Source organism: Nicotiana tabacum, chromosome 15 (assembly GCF_000715075.1).
Source record: "Nicotiana tabacum cultivar K326 chromosome 15, ASM71507v2, whole genome shotgun sequence".
Classification (NCBI taxonomy): Eukaryota; Viridiplantae; Streptophyta; class Magnoliopsida; order Solanales; family Solanaceae; genus Nicotiana; species Nicotiana tabacum.
The window spans coordinates 94,521,008-94,546,111 of record NC_134094.1 but is presented as its reverse complement, the minus strand read 5'-3'; the positions used below and the strand labels follow the sequence as shown (position 1 = coordinate 94,546,111).

Genomic DNA, 25,104 nt, shown 5'->3' with positions numbered 1-25,104 from the left:
CTAATTTAAGCCCAAATATGAACCCTAATTTTCACTTCATCTTCTCCATGTTCCTTCTGCTATACCCCTCCATTTTTGGTGACCTTTCTTTCAATTGGAAGGAATTTTTCAATTTCAGGACATTAGACAGAGAACCCGTTTCAAAACAATAGCATAGATTCATCAGGTCCAGTATTTTTCTTATAATATTTGATTTTTTTCTTCAACTGGTAACTTAAAGAACCTGGCCAACTTCCTTCGAATTCTTAGGAACTTCAAGAAGAATTCTACGATTAGTTATTTAGAAGAAACCCACTTGCTGGCTGCTTCTTAAATTAATGTTAAAACATTTATATCACTCCAATTTGACAGATCTTAATTCTCAATTTGTTGGTTTTGGTCTATTATTTTTTAGCTGAATGCATTATTCTGGGACAACCTGGTGGATTTGAGTAGAGGGGACGGGCGGAAGAAGATGAAGGAGACGGAGTGTGTGGAGGGAGGGCACTGGTTTCGGAAAATAAGGTTTCTTTTCTTTTGTAAATGTACTTTTTTTGTTAATTACATGTGTCAAATTCATATGGCAAAATTATACGTGTCATGTGTTGATTGGTCCATTTGACATGTCATCAGCAAGTGCAACTCACGCATATGGCCTGCTGTACTCGGGTGTTTGCTTGACCTACTTAATATCCACTTGAAGTGTTAAAATACAACATCTGTTGGGGCAATGTTACCAAACACCAACTACAAATAAATAAATAAATAAAAACTTAGCAATCATGAAATTTTAAAAAAATAAAAGACAACCAATATATTACTTGTAGAAACTACACATCATACAGTTAATTGATATTATGTATCAAAAATGTATAGTTTATGTATCAGAAATATATAATTTATGTATCAGAAATGTATACTTTATGTATCAGAAGTAAATTCATATGTATTTCTACAAATGTTGTAAACTAAACAAAAATATTTTTTACCTGCTCCCGACTTAAAAGAAAAAATTCTTTCCTCAACCTCTTGAAGGTCACCTTCTTCTTTACAGTCCAGTTTATATGCGTGGCACAAGATCTCCAATCCGGTATGCGGGATTTTTGCGAGTATAGGGGCAGCATTCATAAAACCAACACTGGAATGCCAAAGGCCAACTATCATATTGGTACATCTCTCTCCTACTACGAACGTTATCTTTCATTGACTCCAACGTAGCATTGAAAACCACTTTTCCCCAAGGGAAAGTCTTCAAAATCACCAGATTCAACCAACAGAAAATCATTCTTTGTTATGAAATCATCATTCGTAATAAAAAATAGAAAACTGTGAATGAAATACAATACTGCAATCTTTAATGTGTCCTCATCAGATTTTCACATTTTTTTAAAGAAATAGTCAGTTAACAATTTTTTAGGCAATTTCGATATGCTTGGAAAGTATAATTCCATCAACCGACTCGACTGGACAGATTCATAATCCTTATTGGGATCACCATTACACTTTAAACCTGTGATAATATAAAACTCTGCAAGTCCAAAGCGTAACTTGATGCTATTCACTTTAATCCATAACACATCATCTTTAGGTCACACCATTTCTCTAAGCTATAGTGAATGGATAAGTTGGTTTAGTATAAAAAATTCGGGCAAGTCCACAAAATAACCAAAACATGTTCTTCTAAACATCTCAATCTGCTGATCATCCAAAGTATCTTTCAAATGTTTCACTATACTGCAGTTTGTATGCACACTGATACGAGTACTATAATGATCATTTCACTATACTGCAGTTTGTATGCACACTGATACGAGTACTATAATGATCACCCAAAGGAATATAGTAATTCCAAAGTTACAGACAATACAAAAATATAAATATATATAAGCTTCATAACAACCACAAATATGCACTTTAAACATTACGTATACACTATGTGGATAGATGATACACTTTATATACAAATTGCATATTACTTATTGACTTGATACAAATTATATACAATATAAAAAAAAAGAATGATACATTTTATATACAAATTTGGAACATAACTGCTATATTGGATAAATTTTCTGCATACTAAAATAAACTAAGCGCACACAAGTCAGAGTTATATCATTAGAAAATAACTTCAAATCAGATGAGCTAGAACATTTTTTACCAACGTAAACTTTTCTCTCTTTTGATGGAACATCATTCCCATCCCTTTTAGCCTTCCTTTTAGACCCTTTACCCTTATCCTTCACAACATCCTTTTCCACCATTTTATTCTTTCTTTTTCAACTTGTGCCTTTTTTAACAACTACACGCTGAGCAGTTTGTGACCTCGTTACTCTATCATTGGGAGTTCCGCTATGTGAACGAGTCCTTCTATCACCAGGGGTACTTTGCATCCTTTAATAGGGGTATTTTTTATTGCTTCAACAGATTTAGGGGTTGCATGCCCCAAATCGCACCCAAATTCTGGTAAATCTTCAAAATCGTCATCATCATTCCTACTGAAACTAGGGTTATATTTCACTAATTTACCAGCTAATTTCATAGAATTTTGAGATGCCCTCAACTTTATAGTTTTCTTCAAAGACTTCTTTTTCCTTCATTATAGACTTGACTATGAACAAAAATTCGAAAACCTACTGAAATTTTGACTTACATTGAGAGCAAGAGTAAAAATGGAGAAGCTGTGTTTTTGAGAAGAAATTGGTGTTTCGAGAGAACCGAGTGCAATAGGAAAACAAACGCGAGTTAAAAGGCGTGGGGTGGGTCAGTATATTATGGATTATTTATGGGTTATTAGATGTATATGTTTGTGCCGGAGGGGCATTTCGGGTCTATGGAAAAAAGAAAAAATCATGGGCTATTAAAATTTTAAGGGGCTACAGAGGGTAGTTTTCTCAAAAGGTTTTGGAAAATCTATACAGTTTAGTCGTTCTCCAAAATAAAGCCGATGAATATATATTTTTTATTTATTGATGTATAATACATTATACATAATGTAATATATTCTTTCGTATATTTAGTTAGCGGCTGTAAGAATATTTGGTCGACTGACCTAATGTCTTAAAAGCCCAAAATTCTTTCTTTCGAATATCGAACGGATCCTAGCTTCTTTTGCTGTTACTTTTCTTCTTTTCTTTCTTCAATCAATCCCAATTGCGACCAATTCATCAGCTCATGCTTTATCAAAAAGAAAAAAAAATGGTATATACAAATTAAGGTGTTACTTTAACATCGTGCCCATCTAATTGCTACACATCATGTTATGCTAAATGCCATCTGCAATGAAAGTTTTTCTTTAGATTTTCCTTTAAAGACTAAAATTAATCTTTTAATCGGATGCGATAAGATTTGGGCTACGTATTCTCGCCTTTCTTTTATTTTACTTTTATTGAAGCATCAACTCTACCACATTTTTAGAAGGATCAATTCCATTGAAGATTAAAAAATATACTAGCAATAGGCACGAGGGAAGAGCGTATTTACTAGAACCATGCATCTTCAGTGGCGTACGCAGAATTTTTGACAAGCGGTGTCAATAATTTAGAAAATGAATGAAGGAATAAATCACTACAATAACAAGTGCGGTGTCATATAAGTATATATCCAATATTTTCATTTTGTATACTATATCAATATATACATATTTAATAAAAATTTCGGCAAACTGTATGATGTATCCGCCCTTGTGCATCTCAACTGGAAGTTACTAGTAATGAAAATGGCGAATAGTTTGTATGAAGTAATTTTTATACTATCGAGTTATTTAAAGACAATAACATATAACGGGGTAGGTAAGTGTAAAGAGATTAGCTACTCTGGACATTTGCTATACAATTACTACAACCATCTCAACCAAAACCTAGGGGCAGGGCTACAATTTTGCTTGCGAGTTCAGTAGAACATAGTAGCTTGATCTAGACTCTATATTTATATTTAAAAATTCACAAAATATGCATAAATAATTTATTCAGAATTCAGTAAAATATTTTTTTTAGAATTCAAAACTCATAAACTCAAAATTTTTGACACCGCCTTTGCCAAAAGCTCCTTTCATTGAATATCGAGTGAGAGAAGAGAGGGTCCCGAGTAGTGGGAGAGCAAAGTGTGTGGAGTGGCTTATTCAAACTTGTACGCCTCAAAGCGTAAGAAGAAGAGGTGTACGGCGAGTGCTGAGGTGAGTTTTATGTTTTGATTGCTTTGCTTGAACTTCCAACCTACGCATCGATCCTTCAACAACGTATTAATTTTCACTTATTCATTATTAAATTAGTGAATATAGAGCATATGTGAATTCAAAATTTTACTTTTATAGGTTCAGAATTGTGGTTTCAATTAGTTATGGGTTTATAGTTCAATATTTTCAGCAATTTCTATAAATTTTACATGGATAAATTCAAGTTTACGCTAAAAATTATGAGTTGAGAAGAAGAAACCATGATGTAAAGTATCATTCATTACTTTACAAACAATCTATATATATAAATATGGGGTAATCATTGTCCTAAGTTATTGATAAATTTTAATTCTCGTCCTTGTGATATAGTATGATTAAGCACATTTAATCTTTAATTAATTAAAATATGTATTTTTAATCCATTTAAGTAAGGAATATGCTCTATTTAGACTATTTTTTTTGGACTATATTACTTTCCAATATGGAGTAAAAACACAAAATTAATATGATATATTCATAATTAAATAACGAAACAATTAATAATTCGGTAAATTTTGAAGATTCACAATAGGAGAGGGAACAAAAATACACATTTCAACTAATTGGATGTAAAATATGCTTAGTCGAATAATACAAGGACTAAAATCAAAATTTACTAATAATCGAGAGACCAAAAGTGTTATTATCCCTATAAATATTTTTTAAGATTGATCAGTTTTATATTATGTTGCTCGAATTTTTCAAAAGAATTACAATAAATTCTCCAAAATAGAGCATTTCTTGAAGGATCCGACACTAATAATATGACATCATTTTAGAGAGTTTGAACAACATAAGTTTTGTATATATGTGGAGTCAAAATAGTACATGCATGCCTGCATATATACTTGTTGTGCATACACTAAATCTGCCCATGTGTTAAAAGGGCCTCTAAACCTCCCTCCTCATCCCTGTCTCATTAGCAAACACCTTTCCTTTAATTTCCTTTTCCTGTTTTTACTCGCTTTCCCCAAGAGCGAAGCTAACTAACTTGGCATTCAGACAAGAAAAAGATCACTCAAAAGCTAAAACAATATTCCGAGAAGACAAAGAAAAAGAAACGTTTTTGATGTATATCTATTTTTAACACTTGGGGGTTCTCTTCTTTTACTCTATAATATTAATTCTACTTGTTTAAACTCTGTCTCTGCTATGGAGAAGTTGTCTAGTAGTGGGCTGAGCCACATATTCATAACAGTGTTTCTTCACTGCTTCTCTGCATTCATGGTGATTCCTGCCATTACTGATATAACCATGTCTGCCATTTGTCCTGGAAAAGATGAATGCTCCCTCGCTATATATCTCACTGGATTTCAACATGCGGTAATTATTATTCCCCTAATCCCTTCTCCTTTGCCTTTTCATTTCCATGCATGACTCAGAATTAGAGACGAATCTGTGACGGATTTAGTGAGTTCAACCGAACTGTTCACTTTCTGTTAGAACTATAATTATAAGGTCATACTCATTGACTCTACATTTTAAATTTGCTTCTATTGTTGTCTTCATTACTTTTCCTTTGTCGTGTGTTTAAGTTGTCTTTTTCATTTCTTAGCTGAAATTCTTAGAAGTGACTTTTGAATTGGATACCAAGTTTAAGAAAAAAAAGAAAGACTTTTGAATTTGTGTTGTAAAATGAGGCACATATATTTTGTGTGGTTATAAATCATTGCATAAATGTAAATTGCTTTCAAATATGGAAAGAGATCAATTTTTTGGCACAAATTAAAAAGAAAATAGGTTCAAACAAATTAAAATAAGGGAATATATATAATGTGCTATTTCGGAGCCACTAACGTCACTATTCTCAACCAAAATTGTTTGCTTTCGTTCTAAGCTAATTGGTTTGTAATGGAGTTTGATCGTGAGTCTTAAGTCTTAACTCACCTCCAACGGAGAGTTGGACTTGTTTAGAAGGGAACCCAAAAATAGAAGAATACTTAAAGTAATAAGGCCGAATAGCTTAATTGACACCTCTACTTGTTAATATGCCGCCCTCTTAGCTAGATTTCAAGTGGACACCTGAACTCTATCAAAATTAGTCTTTTTTACAATCTTTTAATTACCCATGTGCCTTATCTAGCCATCAACAAGAATCCCCACATTATTTTTGCATACGTGTATGCCTAAAGTGGCTCAAGTGTTTCCGTAGTTGTTATGACATATGACTAGTTCTATTAAGAGTGAAACATAATTGATAGGTATTCTCAGTTTTAATACATCAATGTGTAATTTTCCTTGTTGCATCATTTGCCCCTTTGAGAATCAATGAATTGGGCATGAAAAATTTCATTGAGTGAGATTTTTTTTTTTTTTTTTTTTTTTTTTTGTGAAAATCTAAAATACTCCATTAATGTTCTTTGATTGGAGCATATAACGAAAAAGGAAAGAAAAGAAATGAAAACAAGTGCATACCCGTCCTAGATTGCCAAATAAAGAAAATCACTACTCCTATGATATGATGACGCATAGTACATTACTCAACCACTTTTATCTGTCTTTACTTTGGAAATTTCCGCTGATTCCTAAGAAAATTCCCTTTATTAGAAAGTACTACTGAGTATGCAACTTTAACTCTTCTTCTCTCAAGGAGGAGAATAAGAACTTACATGGATTGATCTTCAAATAAAATCTTGAAACAGAGGTAGATAGTGAATTACGTACATATGATTTGTTACCAAGGGTTGGTTACAGAAACATGTCTTTCCCCTCAACTACAATGTCTCCCGAAACCTAAGCAGAGTAGAATTTTAATTTTATGAGTTCTGAATGTTAGATCGACGACTTCAAATACATTATTTTAACAAAAAGTTTGACCGAACCATAGCCGAACTTCTTGCTCCTCCTCTATCCCGGAATCGAACATTTTGGATAAAATTTAAGTTGTATGGACTCACAATACAAAGAATATTTATATTATCGGTGTATTTGCTCATTATAACAAATTAGTCATGACAATTTTCCTTTTTTTTGGTCATGTGCAGATAATAGGATTGGGATCACTAATTATAATGCCAGTGTTGGGGAATCTGTCGGACACGTATGGGAGAAAAGTCATGCTGATGGTTCCTTTGACCCTTTCCATATTTCCTCTAGGTACTCATCCTTCCATCTTCCTCTTAATTTACTCAATAATCTCTTTGCATTTAATACCCTTCATTGATATGGACATTTTAAAAGACTCTCTATTATTATTGTATTTTACTAGATGAATAATTCAAAAATCTTAATTCAATTTACATAGGAGTAATATATTACTGTAGAGAAATTTTACTAGAATTTTAGCTGATAAGTCAGTATACTAGAGAAAAACATCACATACGATCAGAATATGTTTAGAGAAGCATAAAGCCAATCATGCAAACAACAACATATTTAATTCAGACCTATCACACCGGCTCCTTTAAAAAAATAATCAAATCAATCTTTAGACCTACCTTATTACCACTTTAAATATAAAAATGAACAAATAAGAACCAGATAGCCATAAAGGAGAACAAAATGAACAGTTAAAGACCCTAAGAATGAAGAAATGAAAAAGCTAACGTTATTAGCTGTAGCATTTTTTAAAAAGAAAGAGTATTAATTATAAGTAGTATTAAAGCATGCAAAGCAAATTCACCTTTGTACTGTCGAGTTGGTTAATTTTTTCGTCTTTCTGGTGAAACCAACTACCTAATTTGTCCGTCAGTAAATAAGAGCACTAAAAGACGAGGGGACTAACGTCCCTTTCTCTTTTCCTCCACTCCACTGCTTCTTACGAAGTTTCTTTCACTTTCTTTATTTGTTTGTCTTTACTCACTTATGGAAACAGAAAGAGGAAATTTCTCTTTTGTTAGTTTGGTTGTCCTCTCTCTCTTTTCAGTGTTTTGTTAGCTTGAGAGTTGAGAAGGATAAATATTAGTGGCAATAATAAAAGAACAACTAAGTACTACTATGCATTTTAGTGATAAGTATAAAGTAATTAACCATATTATATTTGGAGAATAGTTACAGTAATAGTGTAATAATACGTTACTATCCCTTATTGTTGCAAGAAAAATGATCTTACTATAGGAAAGGGTACCTATAAAACCAAGTTATAAGTTCAAAGTTACCCATACTTAGAGAAGATCACAATATTCAGTGTGTAATTTTTAGTATGTTATACACAACTCTAATTTAATAGCACAAGATTCAAATGTTTTTTCTTTAAACTACCTGTACAATCAAATTAAGACACAAAATGAGATATATGGAGTAATAAAATGGAAATTATTACCCTCAATTGTTGTTGGCGATGAAATCGAAGTGAGAATTTACCATTATGTTTTGAAACATAAAATTGATCATGTCTTGACGAAATTTTGTCCCTAGTGATATTGGCATACAGCAGGACAAAATACTTCTTCTATGCTTACTACGTCCTAAGAACTCTCGTTGCTATGGTTTGCGAAGGAAATGTACACTGCCTCGCTCTTGCCTATGTGGTAAAACTACCTTCAAATTTCCACTGAAATCTTGAAAATTGTGTGAGTATTTGAGTAATTCACCTAAATTGCAAAATGGTTTTCTTTTTTTGGGATATCAGGCTGATGTAGTTCCAGAGAGCCGCCGTGCCTCTGTCTTTGGAGTCCTCTCTGGGATTGCTTCCTCTGCTTTTGTCTGTGGAAACCTCTCTACTCGCTTCCTCTCCACTGCTTCCACTTTCCAGGTACGTGACACTCATTTTATTTGAGACGTCTTAAGGACGTAAGACACTATTTCATTAATAGTAGTATATTAGTACGATTTAACTTATATTCACTTCTGGTGTTAAAATGAAAATTTTATCCATCAGTGGAAAAAGTTACTGTCTTAGTTTCACGTTATCAATCCCACTTGTCATGTATACAAGTTAAACACATACTAATATTATTGTCTACATTTTTCGAGATTTCAAATTCATCCAACTACACAAGTTTTAATTTTTGAAAAAAGAAAATACATTCGTCCATATTTGTTTAGTCCTTTTTCTTAGAGAAAAATATTTTGACTTCTATAAATTCATTCATTAACATCTATAATGTAGTCCTTAAGGGGTTTAAGAGTCTTTATTTAGGGGGAGAATTTGTGAGACAAGTGTTATCTTATCACTTGTGTGTACCTCTTTGTGAGATTGTTCTCTTGTACTCTCTTTTATATAGTGGATTGCTCATCTACACTATGGATGTAAGTCAATTGATCGAACCACATTAAATGTTTGTGACTCTTTTGGTATATTTCTCTTTTATTGTCTGATTTATCGTCGTTCAAGGTTTACTTTACTAGCTTCCGCATAACATATGATTATTTCGATCCAAACAATATTTTCACCAGTAAACTTTTACTAATACAATGCATATAAGTCAAATTAACATCTTATAAGCTGTTTACAGTCAAACACAAGTATCTTGTTTAATTTAGGTAAAATGAAACTATTGTTACTTATAGGTTGCTGCAACAGTGGCAGTGATAGCTCTGGTATACACAAGGATGTTTCTCCCAGAACCTTTGATAAAGGACCATATTTCTGCTAAAGGAACAGATACAATTTGTCTTTTGCAAAAAGCTCCAAAGAAAAACATCCAATTATTGAAGACATTGCCTTCTTTCAACGATGTAATCTGTTTGTTAAGAAATAGGTCAGATTGGAAATTCACTCAATTTTTCTACCATGATTTAGAAGAATATTTACTTTGGCTCTCCTATTAATTATGGTTAATTAGAAACTTGCAGCTCAACACTCTTACATGCAGCTATTGTTTCATTCTTTGTTTATGTTGCACAAGTTGGCCTTGAGTCCTCTCTTCTTGTAAGTTTCACTACCCTCCACAAGTGTGGATTAAATTTAAATATACTCATTGAACCTTATTCACTATAACAGTAAAGTCATAGAGCTGCTTCTTGTAACATTGCGATAATTGAACTTTATCCACTATAAAAGTAAAGTATAAAACTGTTTCTCGATCGTCACATTCAAATAATAACTTTATACCCTAGTTTAGTAAATTTACCGTTGTAGTGTGTAAAGTTCAACTACTTTAATGTGACAAAGATAGTTTTATTATGACTTTACTGTTATAATGAATAAAATTCAGTAACTATACATGAAAATTAACTCCATAAGTGTGGAAAACCCCATCGTTTGGTAATGCCTACAAATATACAAAGTGTATTTTTTAAGACAATTTGGTTTTCTTGAAACTGTAAGCAGTATTTCTTGAAGGCTCAGTTTCACTTCAACAAAGACCAATTTGCTGATTTGCTGATAATTTCTGGGATTGCAGGATCCATATCACAGGTGGTTGTTTTTGGATTACCTTTTTGATTAATGTTAACATACTTTTCAGCTTCTTACCTCTTCAATCTTTTTCAACTTTTGCAGCTACTGCTCATGCCCACATTAGTTCCTGCTCTTGGTGAGGAGAAGCTGCTCTCTGTTGGGCTCTTTTTCAGTTGTGTTCATGTACATAACTAACTCTATCCTTGACTACATTTCCAATTCAAAGCATTTTAGAGATTTTATTGAACTGAGACATTGACTCAAATTCAATTGCAGATGCTACTTTATAGCATTGCTTGGTCCTCATGGGTAATTTCTGCCTCCTTACTAGTCCAGTTCATATCTTTTAGTCCTTTTCTTGATCTATTAGCTGTATTTTCTTCAAGATATGACGTATGTACTTTACCAAATGAATGAGGTTTATTGATTAGTCAAAAACATGCAGGTCCCTTACGCTAGCGCTTTGATCTCTATTATGTCTATTTTTGCAATGCCATGTGTAAGTCTCATTTATACAATCATCTGCTTTTCGTTAGCTTAAAGTTAAAAATCACTAGAAGTTACCTTGGTTGCAGTTGAAGAGCATGGCCTCCAAGCAAGTTGGGCCAAATGAGCAGGTTTGTTAATTGTTATCAATAATTATTCTCATATTTTCCCTTTACATGTCACTAACATAATTGATCATTTGTTAAACTCTCTTTTCTTTTCCTCACCTGGAGTTTCTTGTACTGTAAACACTTCTGCTTATGTAGCTCTGAGCCCCAAGTTGATCTTTATTTCCTGCTTTCAGGGAAAGGTTCAAGGATGCATCACAGGCATATGTTCCTTTGCAAGCGTAGTTTCCCCATTTATTTTTAGTCCTTTAACAGGTAGCTAAAATGGGATTATCTTTTTCACCCCCCGTGTCATCGGTATAAGTCAATTTAATCTGATCAAGGTGGCAATTGTTTCCAGCTTTATTTCTATCAGAACGTGCACCCTTTCATTTCCCAGGATTTGGTCTAGCCTGTGCTGCCTTTGCTTTAGTAAGTATTTTGGTTTCTGAATGGTATCTTCAATTTCCTTTCCTATTGCCTCCTCTTATCAGTAGAGAACAGGAAATGCATGTATAAAAATGATTAAAGCTAAACAACATGAAATTCTAAGGCTCCTTGGTGAAAAGTTTGATTGTTCCCATTTAAAGATCTCAGTCTATTGTTAGTAAATATGCATTGCTGAGGCCTAAAAGTGTGAAAGTTTTCATTTCAATTAGTGTCATTTTGAGCTCCATTTCTCATTTCTTGTGTGTATATACTATCTCGAGCATGCTGGATAAACATTCGTGTATTGGAGCTCATGAAATGTTGGTCCTGAAGGATTTCAAATATAACATGATCGATGCTTATGCAGTTGCTAGCTTTCGTTGAGAGCTTCATGATAAGATCACCTCATCCGATAACCAATTGCAGTCTAAGCAATTCAGATTCAGCAGAACCGTAGTCTTGCAATTGGAGTGTAATGGCTCTAAACCGTAAGGCCATTTCTTTATAGTTCAATCTATTCAACTTCATCGACAGTGTATTATGGCATACTAGAGGCAGCCTGAAATTCTACATGTAGCAAATGTGTTGTCAATCTCAATATCATTAGCTTTGGCTTCTGCTTGTAACTATAGACTATAGAGAAGTGTTGTTTGTCAATAGTGTTATTTTCCATCTTAGATGACTCCGTAAATGATTGCTCAGAGGAAATTAAAATATGTACATATGTATGATAATGAACGTATACTAGGAAGATTTCCTTTCTTTTTAATTCAATTCCCCTGCTGTTATTTATTTGTAGAAGTGCCTGCAAACACTATAACTTCTATGGTCAGTTTAACAGCCACAGCGCGTGCAGAGCAATATACAGAAAAATGTGGTTATGAATACTTGATTTTTGCACGCTCTTCCAAAAAAAAAAATAGTAATAATAATAATAATAATAACTTTTGGATGATTTTAGCTATTTTTTTGTTTTTCTTTGAATTTATTTGCGCATTTTTATGTGAATTCCTTAATTAAAAAGTACTAAAAATATTTTTTACCTTTTATTTGTGTATTTAGTTTGCATCTTTAAATTATATATACCAAAAAGATTTTCTTTCTACTTGTACATTTTCTTTAGGACTAAATAAGACTATATTTTCATTAGATGGAAAAGGGATTGGGCTAGTGTATTTTAATTAAAATTAAGCCAAAATTAGCCCAAAGTTTGAGCCCAATTCGGCCATACCCAATCCAAAATGGCTGGCCAAGACTTGGTCCAAAACGGCGTAGTTTCATCATGAAAGTACGTCGTTTGATTAAGTGAATCAATGTTAAATCTCATCCATTCATCTCTCCCTCATCCAATGATCTACAATCAATCTTCCAACTAGGTATTTAAGATTTAGAAATGCTGAACTTTTGCCCCCATTTCCCCCGTAATTCCTTTCTTCTTCCTCCCTCTTCTCTCTCTCTCTCTCTCTCTCTTCTCTCTCTTCTCTCCGCCGCCGCCAGAAATTACCCACCGGTGGCGGACCACCTCCAAACACCTCTAAATTCACACCATGTAATCTCCACAACCTCCTCTTCCCATATCTCCAAATCAATTCCTTCAAAACCCCCTCAAACTCTTTGAATTTTAGATCTAGGAAACTTTAGCCGCCACTTTTTGGTCCAAATTCTTGAAGCTCCGGCCAACACTACCCTACAACACATACATGAATGGATAGAGCTCCGCGAGACCTATCTTTTCCTACCCATTTCACCCCCAAAATTTCCGTCGCTGCCGGCCATCCACCCTCACCGCCGACCCGCCACTACTGTCGCACTCCTCCTCTGTTTTAGCCTAATTCCGACCCAAGAACACTCATTTCCTTTTGGTATGACACCAAGTTTATTGAAATTGTTGTCTACCGAAATGAAATAAGCGTTCCATGGTCGTGCAACCACTTCTTCCGACGTCTTCTCATGGCTTGAACAGCTTCAAGCACGCTCGTTAGGTATAATCATCATCTCTTTACTTAATTTCTGATTTTCTTTAGTAGTTATAGGTTAGTTCTTGATTTTAATTTTAGTTCCTGATTTTAATTTTTCTGTTTTGGGTTTGTTGTTAACTAGAGTTTCAAGTTAGATTTATTTAATTAGTTATCTCTATTTAGTTTAGTTGTTTGTTAGACTATTATTAATTAAACATAATATTTAGTGTATCAGTTTAATCGTTTGCTTAGTTGTTGAATTTCATCGTCTGAATGTTAACGATGCTCGTTCTGTTTTGAGCATTAGTTTGTGAATCCAGTTGTTTGTTCTATGTTTAGTTTGCACAAATCAATTTATTTTAATCTAGTTAGTTTGAGTTTTAGTTCCATTTAAAGGCTTGTTTCTGTTTTGTTAATTGTTAGTCGTTTGAGTTTGATTTGGTTCAAAATCAAGTAGTTTGGTGCTGATGGTTAAAATCTGAAGTTTAGGTTATTTTATCATAAAATAGTGTACTAGTAGCCTACCTTTTACTAGTAGAGTGGCTGAAATGACTTTATTTTTCTCCTTGCTTCTGACACAACAGATTTTCAGGCTGTCCTTTAACCTTTTGGACAAATTTTGAACAATGTTTAGCACAAAAAGTTAGTCTTTTGGACAGACTTTTGGTGAACCAAAATCTTTCCAAAAAAATCTGACTTTATTTGCCTATTTAAATGGCAGCTCTTCTCTTATAAAGGGGACTCTCTTACACATAAAATATACATCCTTACTCACTGAAAAAGGAAAAAAAAAACAAGACACAACTTAAGAACTGAACATCTAAAAGTGAGCTGAAATTTGAGAGTGGTTGAGTGAGTATTGAGAAAGCAAAAACTGTCCAAAAAAAAGGGGTTCTTAAGTCAGTTTACTTAGTTCTTTCCTTGTTAAAAGTTACTGAATTTTCTGCTTTAGTTCGTCGGTTTTTCTGGGCTGTTTTCTCGGGTCACTCAAGTTATTGATTTGCTATTGTTTCCCCTGCTGTTCCTACTGCTTCTGTAGCTGAATTTCTGCTACTGTTACTGCTGTATTTCTGCTTTTCAGGTAACCTTTCAAACATTTGTAATGCAGGTTCTTTTCTTTAATAGAAGATGATGAAAAGATGGGCCTTTTAGTTTGTTCCGAGCAATTTTATTCAAAGGAGTTTCTAAATATTTGAGTGTTAAGATCTGCATGCTCGTGATCATTTTATTGTTGCAGTCGAGTAGTTTGGTTTATTTTGTAGTTGGCAGATCTGAGTATCCATGTTCTTTGATGTTAGTTTGAACTACTTAGATCATAGTGCACTTAAAGAATGAGTGAGGCAATAATGTTTAGTATTGAAAGAAGAGTATTGGACTGTTGACATTGGTGAACCTGTGTTGTGTCAAACTTCATGTCAAAAGGTTTCTGTTGCATTTGTACCTGAGAAGTTGATTTTTCAAAACTGGTCACTTTTTTTTGCATTTGCCACCTTAATTTAAGGCCAAATAGCTACAATTGTGGTAGTAATTGTTTTTTTAAGTTCAATTGAAAAGCATCATATATGCGATTTCATATCTTATGCCAATTCTATTGATTAAGATGAAAGATTTCTTTAATAGTGGATGATGACTAGTACTTATTGGCTTGGATTAGAATTTTGAAAGTGATAAGAAAAAGCCTATTGAAATAACTAAAGGCAGAAAAGAGAAAAGTGCCCATTAATTTAAATAAAAAAGTGACCTTTCAAGGAAAACTTATGTGGAGCCTTTAGAATTTGCACGTGTGGTGGCCTATTTTTTTATAAAATAAAAACAAACAAATTAGCCTATCCTCAAAGTGAGATAACCCGTCTTTTCAACTACTTGCAAACAAATTGGTCTACACTTTCATAATAGTTGGACAAATAACTTGAGACAATTTTTCGCAAATAATTAAGTACCAAATAATTTAAATGCTAGGCACTAATAGGCATACTTTAACTTTTTCATTCACGAACTAGCTTGCGTAGCGTGATGTTTAACCTTCAATTAATTCATTAATTTCATACCAAATTCAATAGCTTTAATTAATTTCTAATTTAATAAATCCTTTCGCTAAAATCGCGGATTCGCTTGCGTAGCGCGATAGTTGATATTTAATTAATTTCTTCAAGTGTAGTAATTTTTTCAAAAGTAATAATGTACTTATAATCCTTCTCATAACTGCGGATTCGCTTGCGTAGCGCTGTTATGAGAAAATTAAAAAATTTCGTCTCGATCACGCATTCGCTTGCGTAGTTTGGTTACGACATCTTATTATTCAAAATTTTCTTTAATTTTTCTAAAAATCTAGAAATAAATGCGGATAGGTATAATATAAAAAATTATATAAATCACAATTTGTCCAAAAATAATTCAAGCAAAGTTTAAGTCAAAAAAGTGATCGTGCTAGAACCACGGGACTCAGGAATGCCTTACACCTTCTTTCCGGTCAACAGAATTCCTTACCCGCACTTTATTTTCGCAGACTAATTAATAATAGAGTCAAACCTTCCTTTGACTAGGGATTCAAATAAAAGGTGACTTGGAACACCAAAAAATTAATTTCAAGTAGCGACTATGTAAATAAAATAATCCCTACTCAAGTTGGTCACTTTAATTGGAAAAACTCTTTAACCCACAATCCATAACATAACACATATCTTTTTGGGGGGTAGAAAAGAAGTGTGACAGCTCTGGCGACTCTGATGGGAAATTCAATAATTCGAACTTGTACATTGACTTTTTTTGGCTTTATTAATTTTGTATATACTGTGATTTATTTGGGGCTAATGTGTTACTTATCTACTTTTTATCGCTTTGATATTGTTGAATTATACATATAAATTGTCTTCTCACGCACCCTCTCTGAGTCTTTTTGAAATTAAAATTGGGCATTTGCTTGGCATAGCCTAGTTTTTTGAGATAGCCGCGGTGCTTGTCACCCAGTGAAGGATTCTAGTCACACATGTTTTAGGTGGGGAGCACCACCAGCTAAGCCGGAAAGCAATGCTACCGGTACGCTGACCCTCCTCGGCTCGAGTTGTTCGCTCGAGTAAGCTAGTCTAGATACCTTCTCCACTAGGATTTAAATCTAAAAGAACAAATCTCATGCCGGATATCCCTAGTAGGTTCGCTTTATTTTCATCACATGCATTTGACTTAGCGAAACTCGACACAGGGGCCGAGTCCGTATAAGACAGGTATCCTTTTTGAGACCATCATGTTCACTTATGTGCTACTTGTTACATCATTTGGAAGGCTTGCTTGTATTTTTGACCGACTTTAGAAAATTAGTTGAGCGAAATTTTAAAAAAAATAAAAAAATAAAAAAAATTATTCTCCTAGTTTAGTACAAATAATCTCTTTTTTACTAAGATTTTGTAGTAGTCTGGCGTGAGGTGTAAAGATTAATTTTTATAAATATCAAAAGAGAAGGATACTCGATTTCACCGAACTATGCGGGTCTGATTCTCACCGGATGTGAGATACGTAGGCAAACCTCATCGGTTCCGGCCCCCCAATTTTTTAAAAATTCAAAAAGATATTTTCCTTTAATTCCTTCTTTAGAAGTTTTTCTTTGAGACGTCAAATCCAAAAATCCAAAATATTTTCTTCCTTTTTAAAAAAAATGTCTTTCTCCCAAAATTCAAAAAATAAAAATAAAAATCCAAAAATATTTTCTTTCTTCTTTAGAAGTCTTTATTTCACCAATTCCCAAAAAGAAATGAAAATATTTTCGTTGCTTGGAGATTTTGTCGGATTAATTGTATATTAAAAAAAAAGAGTTAGTTTATCTATTTTATTTCTTACATCCCTGAACTACGTAATTATCTGATTCATACGGTGACATGATACGTAGGCAGCCCACAAAAGGTTCGATCAAAATATTTTTTAATGATTCTAAGATGAGGGATCAAAATGAGGCATGAGTAAAAAGAAAAAAGGAGAGAGGAAGATAATAGCGTCAATAAGAAGCAACCTGATAAGCCGGAATGAAGCATGAAGCCTCCAAAAGCATGTTAGAAATAGTGACAATGATAGAAGCATGGCATATTACGTGTGATTCATATATATAAAATGATTAACCCTTACACGTTTGTTGTCTCTTATATAGTAAGCTTAAGATGGTTGGTTTGTGGTAAAACTAGCAACACACCATTACTTCACCAGATCTAAGGGAATAGTAGTAATGACTAACGATGATGAGGTCAAGTTGGTCAGTGACGACCCCCAGGGTCAGTCAGTTGAACAGGAGTCGGAGGAAATAAGAAAATTGAAACAACAATTGTCCGATATATATCAAGCTTGGGTGTCTGGTCAGCCTCTACCCCGGGGTCCCTCAAAGGAAACTTCCACCGTACCCCTGGCTACTCAACCACCGCTCCATGTAACGAGCGACCACATTCTACCACCAGGGTATATGCCAAAATAAAGCCTCTATGCTGCTCCTGGTACCTCTAATATGCGACCTCCAGTCGCACCAGTCTGGAACACTCCTCTAGTCGTGTCTGGCGCACCGGTATACACAATCCCACCACCACCTCCTGTGACGAGGCCAATCAACGAGCCACCATCTCATGCTTATGATGGCCAATAATACTCTCCAAATATGGCTTTCAGGGTTTCGGCTCCATACAATCAGATTCCTCAGTACGAGTCATCAGTGGAAAATGAAAAGCCTGGCAAGACGGTTGAGCCGGATGAGATGGCCAGGAAAATGAAAAGGCCATACTCATTGACTCTACATTTTAAATTTGCTTCTATTGTTGTCTTCATTACTTTTCCTTTGTCGTGTGTTTAAGTTGTCTTTTTCATTTCTTAGCTGAAATTCTTAGAAGTGACTTTTGAATTGGATACCAAGTTTAAGAAAAAAAAGAAAGACTTTTGAATTTGTGTTGTAAAATGAGGCACATATATTTTGTGTGGTTATAAATCATTGCATAAATGTAAATTGCTTTCAAATATGGAAAGAGATCAATTTTTTGGCACAAATTAAAAAGAAAATAGGTTCAAACAAATTAAAATAAGGGAATATATATAATGTGCTATTTCGGAGCCACTAACGTCACTATTCTCAACCAAAATTGTTTGCTTTCGTTCTAAGCTAATTGGTTTGTAATGGAGTTTGATCGTGAGTCTTAAGTCTTAACTCACCTCCAACGGAGAGTTGGACTTGTTTAGAAGGGAACCCAAAAATAGAAGAATACTTAAAGTAATAAGGCCGAATAGCTTAATTGACACCTCTACTTGTTAATATGCCGCCCTCTTAGCTAGATTTCAAGTGGACACCTGAACTCTATCAAAATTAGTCTTTTTTACAATCTTTTAATTACCCATGTGCCTTATCTAGCCATCAACAAGAATCCCCACATTATTTTTGCATACGTGTATGCCTAAAGTGGCTCAAGTGTTTCCGTAGTTGTTATGACATATGACTAGTTCTATTAAGAGTGAAACATAATTGATAGGTATTCTCAGTTTTAATACATCAATGTGTAATTTTCCTTGTTGCATCATTTGCCCCTTTGAGAATCAATGAATTGGGCATGAAAAATTTCATTGAGTGAGATTTTTTTTTTTTTTTTTTTTTTTTTTTGTGAAAATCTAAAATACTCCATTAATGTTCTTTGATTGGAGCATATAACGAAAAAGGAAAGAAAAGAAATGAAAACAAGTGCATACCCGTCCTAGATTGCCAAATAAAGAAAATCACTACTCCTATGATATGATGACGCATAGTACATTACTCAACCACTTTTATCTGTCTTTACTTTGGAAATTTCCGCTGATTCCTAAGAAAATTCCCTTTATTAGAAAGTACTACTGAGTATGCAACTTTAACTCTTCTTCTCTCAAGGAGGAGAATAAGAACTTACATGGATTGATCTTCAAATAAAATCTTGAAACAGAGGTAGATAGTGAATTACGTACATATGATTTGTTACCAAGGGTTGGTTACAGAAACATGTCTTTCCCCTCAACTACAATGTCTCCCGAAACCTAAGCAGAGTAGAATTTTAATTTTATGAGTTCTGAATGTTAGATCGACGACTTCAAATACATTATTTTAACAAAAAGTTTGACCGAACCATAGCCGAACTTCTTGCTCCTCCTCTATCCCGGAATCGAACATTTTGGATAAAATTTAAGTTGTATGGACTCACAATACAAAGAATATTTATATTATCGGTGTATTTGCTCATTATAACAAATTAGTCATGACAATTTTCCTTTTTTTTGGTCATGTGCAGATAATAGGATTGGGATCACTAATTATAATGCCAGTGTTGGGGAATCTGTCGGACACGTATGGGAGAAAAGTCATGCTGATGGTTCCTTTGACCCTTTCCATATTTCCTCTAGGTACTCATCCTTCCATCTTCCTCTTAATTTACTCAATAATCTCTTTGCATTTAATACCCTTCATTGATATGGACATTTTAAAAGACTCTCTATTATTATTGTATTTTACTAGATGAATAATTCAAAAATCTTAATTCAATTTACATAGGAGTAATATATTACTGTAGAGAAATTTTACTAGAATTTTAGCTGATAAGTCAGTATACTAGAGAAAAACATCACATACGATCAGAATATGTTTAGAGAAGCATAAAGCCAATCATGCAAACAACAACATATTTAATTCAGACCTATCACACCGGCTCCTTTAAAAAAATAATCAAATCAATCTTTAGACCTACCTTATTACCACTTTAAATATAAAAATGAACAAATAAGAACCAGATAGCCATAAAGGAGAACAAAATGAACAGTTAAAGACCCTAAGAATGAAGAAATGAAAAAGCTAACGTTATTAGCTGTAGCATTTTTTAAAAAGAAAGAGTATTAATTATAAGTAGTATTAAAGCATGCAAAGCAAATTCACCTTTGTACTGTCGAGTTGGTTAATTTTTTCGTCTTTCTGGTGAAACCAACTACCTAATTTGTCCGTCAGTAAATAAGAGCACTAAAAGACGAGGGGACTAACGTCCCTTTCTCTTTTCCTCCACTCCACTGCTTCTTACGAAGTTTCTTTCACTTTCTTTATTTGTTTGTCTTTACTCACTTATGGAAACAGAAAGAGGAAATTTCTCTTTTGTTAGTTTGGTTGTCCTCTCTCTCTTTTCAGTGTTTTGTTAGCTTGAGAGTTGAGAAGGATAAATATTAGTGGCAATAATAAAAGAACAACTAAGTACTACTATGCATTTTAGTGATAAGTATAAAGTAATTAACCATATTATATTTGGAGAATAGTTACAGTAATAGTGTAATAATACGTTACTATCCCTTATTGTTGCAAGAAAAATGATCTTACTATAGGAAAGGGTACCTATAAAACCAAGTTATAAGTTCAAAGTTACCCATACTTAGAGAAGATCACAATATTCAGTGTGTAATTTTTAGTATGTTATACACAACTCTAATTTAATAGCACAAGATTCAAATGTTTTTTCTTTAAACTACCTGTACAATCAAATTAAGACACAAAATGAGATATATGGAGTAATAAAATGGAAATTATTACCCTCAATTGTTGTTGGCGATGAAATCGAAGTGAGAATTTACCATTATGTTTTGAAACATAAAATTGATCATGTCTTGACGAAATTTTGTCCCTAGTGATATTGGCATACAGCAGGACAAAATACTTCTTCTATGCTTACTACGTCCTAAGAACTCTCGTTGCTATGGTTTGCGAAGGAAATGTACACTGCCTCGCTCTTGCCTATGTGGTAAAACTACCTTCAAATTTCCACTGAAATCTTGAAAATTGTGTGAGTATTTGAGTAATTCACCTAAATTGCAAAATGGTTTTCTTTTTTTGGGATATCAGGCTGATGTAGTTCCAGAGAGCCGCCGTGCCTCTGTCTTTGGAGTCCTCTCTGGGATTGCTTCCTCTGCTTTTGTCTGTGGAAACCTCTCTACTCGCTTCCTCTCCACTGCTTCCACTTTCCAGGTACGTGACACTCATTTTATTTGAGACGTCTTAAGGACGTAAGACACTATTTCATTAATAGTAGTATATTAGTACGATTTAACTTATATTCACTTCTGGTGTTAAAATGAAAATTTTATCCATCAGTGGAAAAAGTTACTGTCTTAGTTTCACGTTATCAATCCCACTTGTCATGTATACAAGTTAAACACATACTAATATTATTGTCTACATTTTTCGAGATTTCAAATTCATCCAACTACACAAGTTTTAATTTTTGAAAAAAGAAAATACATTCGTCCATATTTGTTTAGTCCTTTTTCTTAGAGAAAAATATTTTGACTTCTATAAATTCATTCATTAACATCTATAATGTAGTCCTTAAGGGGTTTAAGAGTCTTTATTTAGGGGGAGAATTTGTGAGACAAGTGTTATCTTATCACTTGTGTGTACCTCTTTGTGAGATTGTTCTCTTGTACTCTCTTTTATATAGTGGATTGCTCATCTACACTATGGATGTAAGTCAATTGATCGAACCACATTAAATGTTTGTGACTCTTTTGGTATATTTCTCTTTTATTGTCTGATTTATCGTCGTTCAAGGTTTACTTTACTAGCTTCCGCATAACATATGATTATTTCGATCCAAACAATATTTTCACCAGTAAACTTTTACTAATACAATGCATATAAGTCAAATTAACATCTTATAAGCTGTTTACAGTCAAACACAAGTATCTTGTTTAATTTAGGTAAAATGAAACTATTGTTACTTATAGGTTGCTGCAACAGTGGCAGTGATAGCTCTGGTATACACAAGGATGTTTCTCCCAGAACCTTTGATAAAGGACCATATTTCTGCTAAAGGAACAGATACAATTTGTCTTTTGCAAAAAGCTCCAAAGAAAAACATCCAATTATTGAAGACATTGCCTTCTTTCAACGATGTAATCTGTTTGTTAAGAAATAGGTCAGATTGGAAATTCACTCAATTTTTCTACCATGATTTAGAAGAATATTTACTTTGGCTCTCCTATTAATTATGGTTAATTAGAAACTTGCAGCTCAACACTCTTACATGCAGCTATTGTTTCATTCTTTGTTTATGTTGCACAAGTTGGCCTTGAGTCCTCTCTTCTTGTAAGTTTCACTACCCTCCACAAGTGTGGATTAAATTTAAATATACTCATTGAACCTTATTCACTATAACAGTAAAGTCATAGAGCTGCTTCTTGTAACATTGCGATAATTGAACTTTATCCACTATAAAAGTAAAGTATAAAACTGTTTCTCGATCGTCACATTCAAATAATAACTTTATACCCTAGTTTAGTAAATTTACCGTTGTAGTGTGTAAAGTTCAACTACTTTAATGTGACAAAGATAGTTTTATTATGACTTTACTGTTATAATGAATAAAATTCAGTAACTATACATGAAAATTAACTCCATAAGTGTGGAAAACCCCATCGTTTGGTAATGCCTACAAATATACAAAGTGTATTTTTTAAGACAATTTGGTTTTCTTGAAACTGTAAGCAGTATTTCTTGAAGGCTCAGTTTCACTTCAACAAAGACCAATTTGCTGATTTGCTGATAATTTCTGGGATTGCAGGATCCATATCACAGGTGGTTGTTTTTGGATTACCTTTTTGATTAATGTTAACATACTTTTCAGCTTCTTACCTCTTCAATCTTTTTCAACTTTTGCAGCTACTGCTCATGCCCACATTAGTTCCTGCTCTTGGTGAGGAGAAGCTGCTCTCTGTTGGGCTCTTTTTCAGTTGTGTTCATGTACATAACTAACTCTATCCTTGACTACATTTCCAATTCAAAGCATTTTAGAGATTTTATTGAACTGAGACATTGACTCAAATTCAATTGCAGATGCTACTTTATAGCATTGCTTGGTCCTCATGGGTAATTTCTGCCTCCTTACTAGTCCAGTTCATATCTTTTAGTCCTTTTCTTGATCTATTAGCTGTATTTTCTTCAAGATATGACGTATGTACTTTACCAAATGAATGAGGTTTATTGATTAGTCAAAAACATGCAGGTCCCTTACGCTAGCGCTTTGATCTCTATTATGTCTATTTTTGCAATGCCATGTGTAAGTCTCATTTATACAATCATCTGCTTTTCGTTAGCTTAAAGTTAAAAATCACTAGAAGTTACCTTGGTTGCAGTTGAAGAGCATGGCCTCCAAGCAAGTTGGGCCAAATGAGCAGGTTTGTTAATTGTTATCAATAATTATTCTCATATTTTCCCTTTACATGTCACTAACATAATTGATCATTTGTTAAACTCTCTTTTCTTTTCCTCACCTGGAGTTTCTTGTACTGTAAACACTTCTGCTTATGTAGCTCTGAGCCCCAAGTTGATCTTTATTTCCTGCTTTCAGGGAAAGGTTCAAGGATGCATCACAGGCATATGTTCCTTTGCAAGCGTAGTTTCCCCATTTATTTTTAGTCCTTTAACAGGTAGCTAAAATGGGATTATCTTTTTCACCCCCCGTGTCATCGGTATAAGTCAATTTAATCTGATCAAGGTGGCAATTGTTTCCAGCTTTATTTCTATCAGAACGTGCACCCTTTCATTTCCCAGGATTTGGTCTAGCCTGTGCTGCCTTTGCTTTAGTAAGTATTTTGGTTTCTGAATGGTATCTTCAATTTCCTTTCCTATTGCCTCCTCTTATCAGTAGAGAACAGGAAATGCATGTATAAAAATGATTAAAGCTAAACAACATGAAATTCTAAGGCTCCTTGGTGAAAAGTTTGATTGTTCCCATTTAAAGATCTCAGTCTATTGTTAGTAAATATGCATTGCTGAGGCCTAAAAGTGTGAAAGTTTTCATTTCAATTAGTGTCATTTTGAGCTCCATTTCTCATTTCTTGTGTGTATATACTATCTCGAGCATGCTGGATAAACATTCGTGTATTGGAGCTCATGAAATGTTGGTCCTGAAGGATTTCAAATATAACATGATCGATGCTTATGCAGTTGCTAGCTTTCGTTGAGAGCTTCATGATAAGATCACCTCATCCGATAACCAATTGCAGTCTAAGCAATTCAGATTCAGCAGAACCGTAGTCTTGCAATTGGAGTGTAATGGCTCTAAACCGTAAGGCCATTTCTTTATAGTTCAATCTATTCAACTTCATCGACAGTGTATTATGGCATACTAGAGGCAGCCTGAAATTCTACATGTAGCAAATGTGTTGTCAATCTCAATATCATTAGCTTTGGCTTCTGCTTGTAACTATAGACTATAGAGAAGTGTTGTTTGTCAATAGTGTTATTTTCCATCTTAGATGACTCCGTAAATGATTGCTCAGAGGAAATTAAAATATGTACATATGTATGATAATGAACGTATACTAGGAAGATTTCCTTTCTTTTTAATTCAATTCCCCTGCTGTTATTTATTTGTAGAAGTGCCTGCAAACACTATAACTTCTATGGTCAGTTTAACAGCCACAGCGCGTGCAGAGCAATATACAGAAAAATGTGGTTATGAATACTTGATTTTTGCACGCTCTTCCAAAAAAAAAAATAGTAATAATAATAATAATAATAACTTTTGGATGATTTTAGCTATTTTTTTGTTTTTCTTTGAATTTATTTGCGCATTTTTATGTGAATTCCTTAATTAAAAAGTACTAAAAATATTTTTTACCTTTTATTTGTGT

At 33.6% G+C, this 25,104-nt stretch overlaps 2 protein-coding genes across 4 annotated transcripts; both read left to right on the top strand.

Annotated features, from left to right (window-relative positions):
* The first annotated feature begins 5,062 nt into the window (after positions 1 to 5,062).
* On the top strand, positions 5,063 to 14,893 carry LOC142169475 (uncharacterized). 2 transcript variants are annotated; one of them, XM_075231020.1, is made up of 15 exons: positions 5,063 to 5,515; positions 7,177 to 7,288; positions 8,549 to 8,661; positions 8,763 to 8,885; positions 9,644 to 9,834; positions 9,929 to 10,004; positions 10,407 to 10,493; positions 10,578 to 10,658; positions 10,752 to 10,784; positions 10,921 to 10,974; positions 11,051 to 11,092; positions 11,266 to 11,344; positions 11,430 to 11,500; positions 11,865 to 11,985; positions 14,564 to 14,893. In XM_075231020.1, the coding sequence occupies exons 1-14, from the start codon at positions 5,345 to 5,347 to the stop codon at positions 11,952 to 11,954; spliced, it is 1,323 nt and encodes a 440-aa protein (XP_075087121.1). In that variant the 5' UTR covers positions 5,063 to 5,344; the 3' UTR covers positions 11,955 to 11,985; positions 14,564 to 14,893. The 2 variants fall into 2 exon arrangements, with proteins under 2 accessions (XP_075087121.1, XP_075087120.1); XM_075231019.1 differs by lacking the exon at positions 14,564 to 14,893 and having other exon boundaries at positions 11,865 to 12,271.
* A 4,786-nt stretch (positions 14,894 to 19,679) lies between these two features.
* LOC107773920 (uncharacterized) lies at positions 19,680 to 24,822 on the top strand. Of its 2 annotated transcripts, XM_016593351.2 has the most exons (13): positions 19,680 to 19,839; positions 21,100 to 21,212; positions 21,314 to 21,436; positions 22,195 to 22,385; positions 22,480 to 22,555; positions 22,958 to 23,044; positions 23,129 to 23,209; positions 23,303 to 23,335; positions 23,472 to 23,525; positions 23,602 to 23,643; positions 23,817 to 23,895; positions 23,981 to 24,051; positions 24,416 to 24,822. In XM_016593351.2, exons 1-13 carry the CDS (start codon positions 19,695 to 19,697, stop codon positions 24,503 to 24,505), a joined length of 1,185 nt encoding a protein of 394 aa, XP_016448837.1. In that variant the 5' UTR covers positions 19,680 to 19,694; the 3' UTR covers positions 24,506 to 24,822. The 2 variants fall into 2 exon arrangements, with proteins under 2 accessions (XP_016448837.1, XP_075087119.1); XM_075231018.1 differs by lacking the exons at positions 19,680 to 19,839; positions 21,100 to 21,212; positions 21,314 to 21,436 and adding an exon at positions 21,505 to 21,933.
* Positions 24,823 to 25,104: the final 282 nt, after the last annotated feature.

What these genes read in the sequence shown, in the direction of transcription:
- LOC142169475 (XM_075231020.1), top strand. Translation starts at nt 5,345, where the DNA reads ATGGAGAAGTTGTCTAGTAGTGGGCTGAGCCACATATTCATAACAGTG. An exon ending in GCCTCGCTCTTGCCTATGTG is followed by an intron (nt 8,662 to 8,762) that starts GTAAAACTACCT and finishes TTGGGATATCAG; the next exon opens with GCTGATGTAGTTCCAGAGAG. An exon ending in TTGCAGGATCCATATCACAG is followed by an intron (nt 10,494 to 10,577) that starts GTGGTTGTTTTT and finishes CAACTTTTGCAG; the next exon opens with CTACTGCTCATGCCCACATT.
- LOC107773920 (XM_016593351.2), top strand. Translation starts at nt 19,695, where the DNA reads ATGACAATTTTCCTTTTTTTTGGTCATGTGCAGATAATAGGATTGGGA. An exon ending in CCACTGCTTCCACTTTCCAG is followed by an intron (nt 21,437 to 22,194) that starts GTACGTGACACT and finishes TGTTACTTATAG; the next exon opens with GTTGCTGCAACAGTGGCAGT. An exon ending in TATTTTTAGTCCTTTAACAG is followed by an intron (nt 23,896 to 23,980) that starts GTAGCTAAAATG and finishes AATTGTTTCCAG; the next exon opens with CTTTATTTCTATCAGAACGT.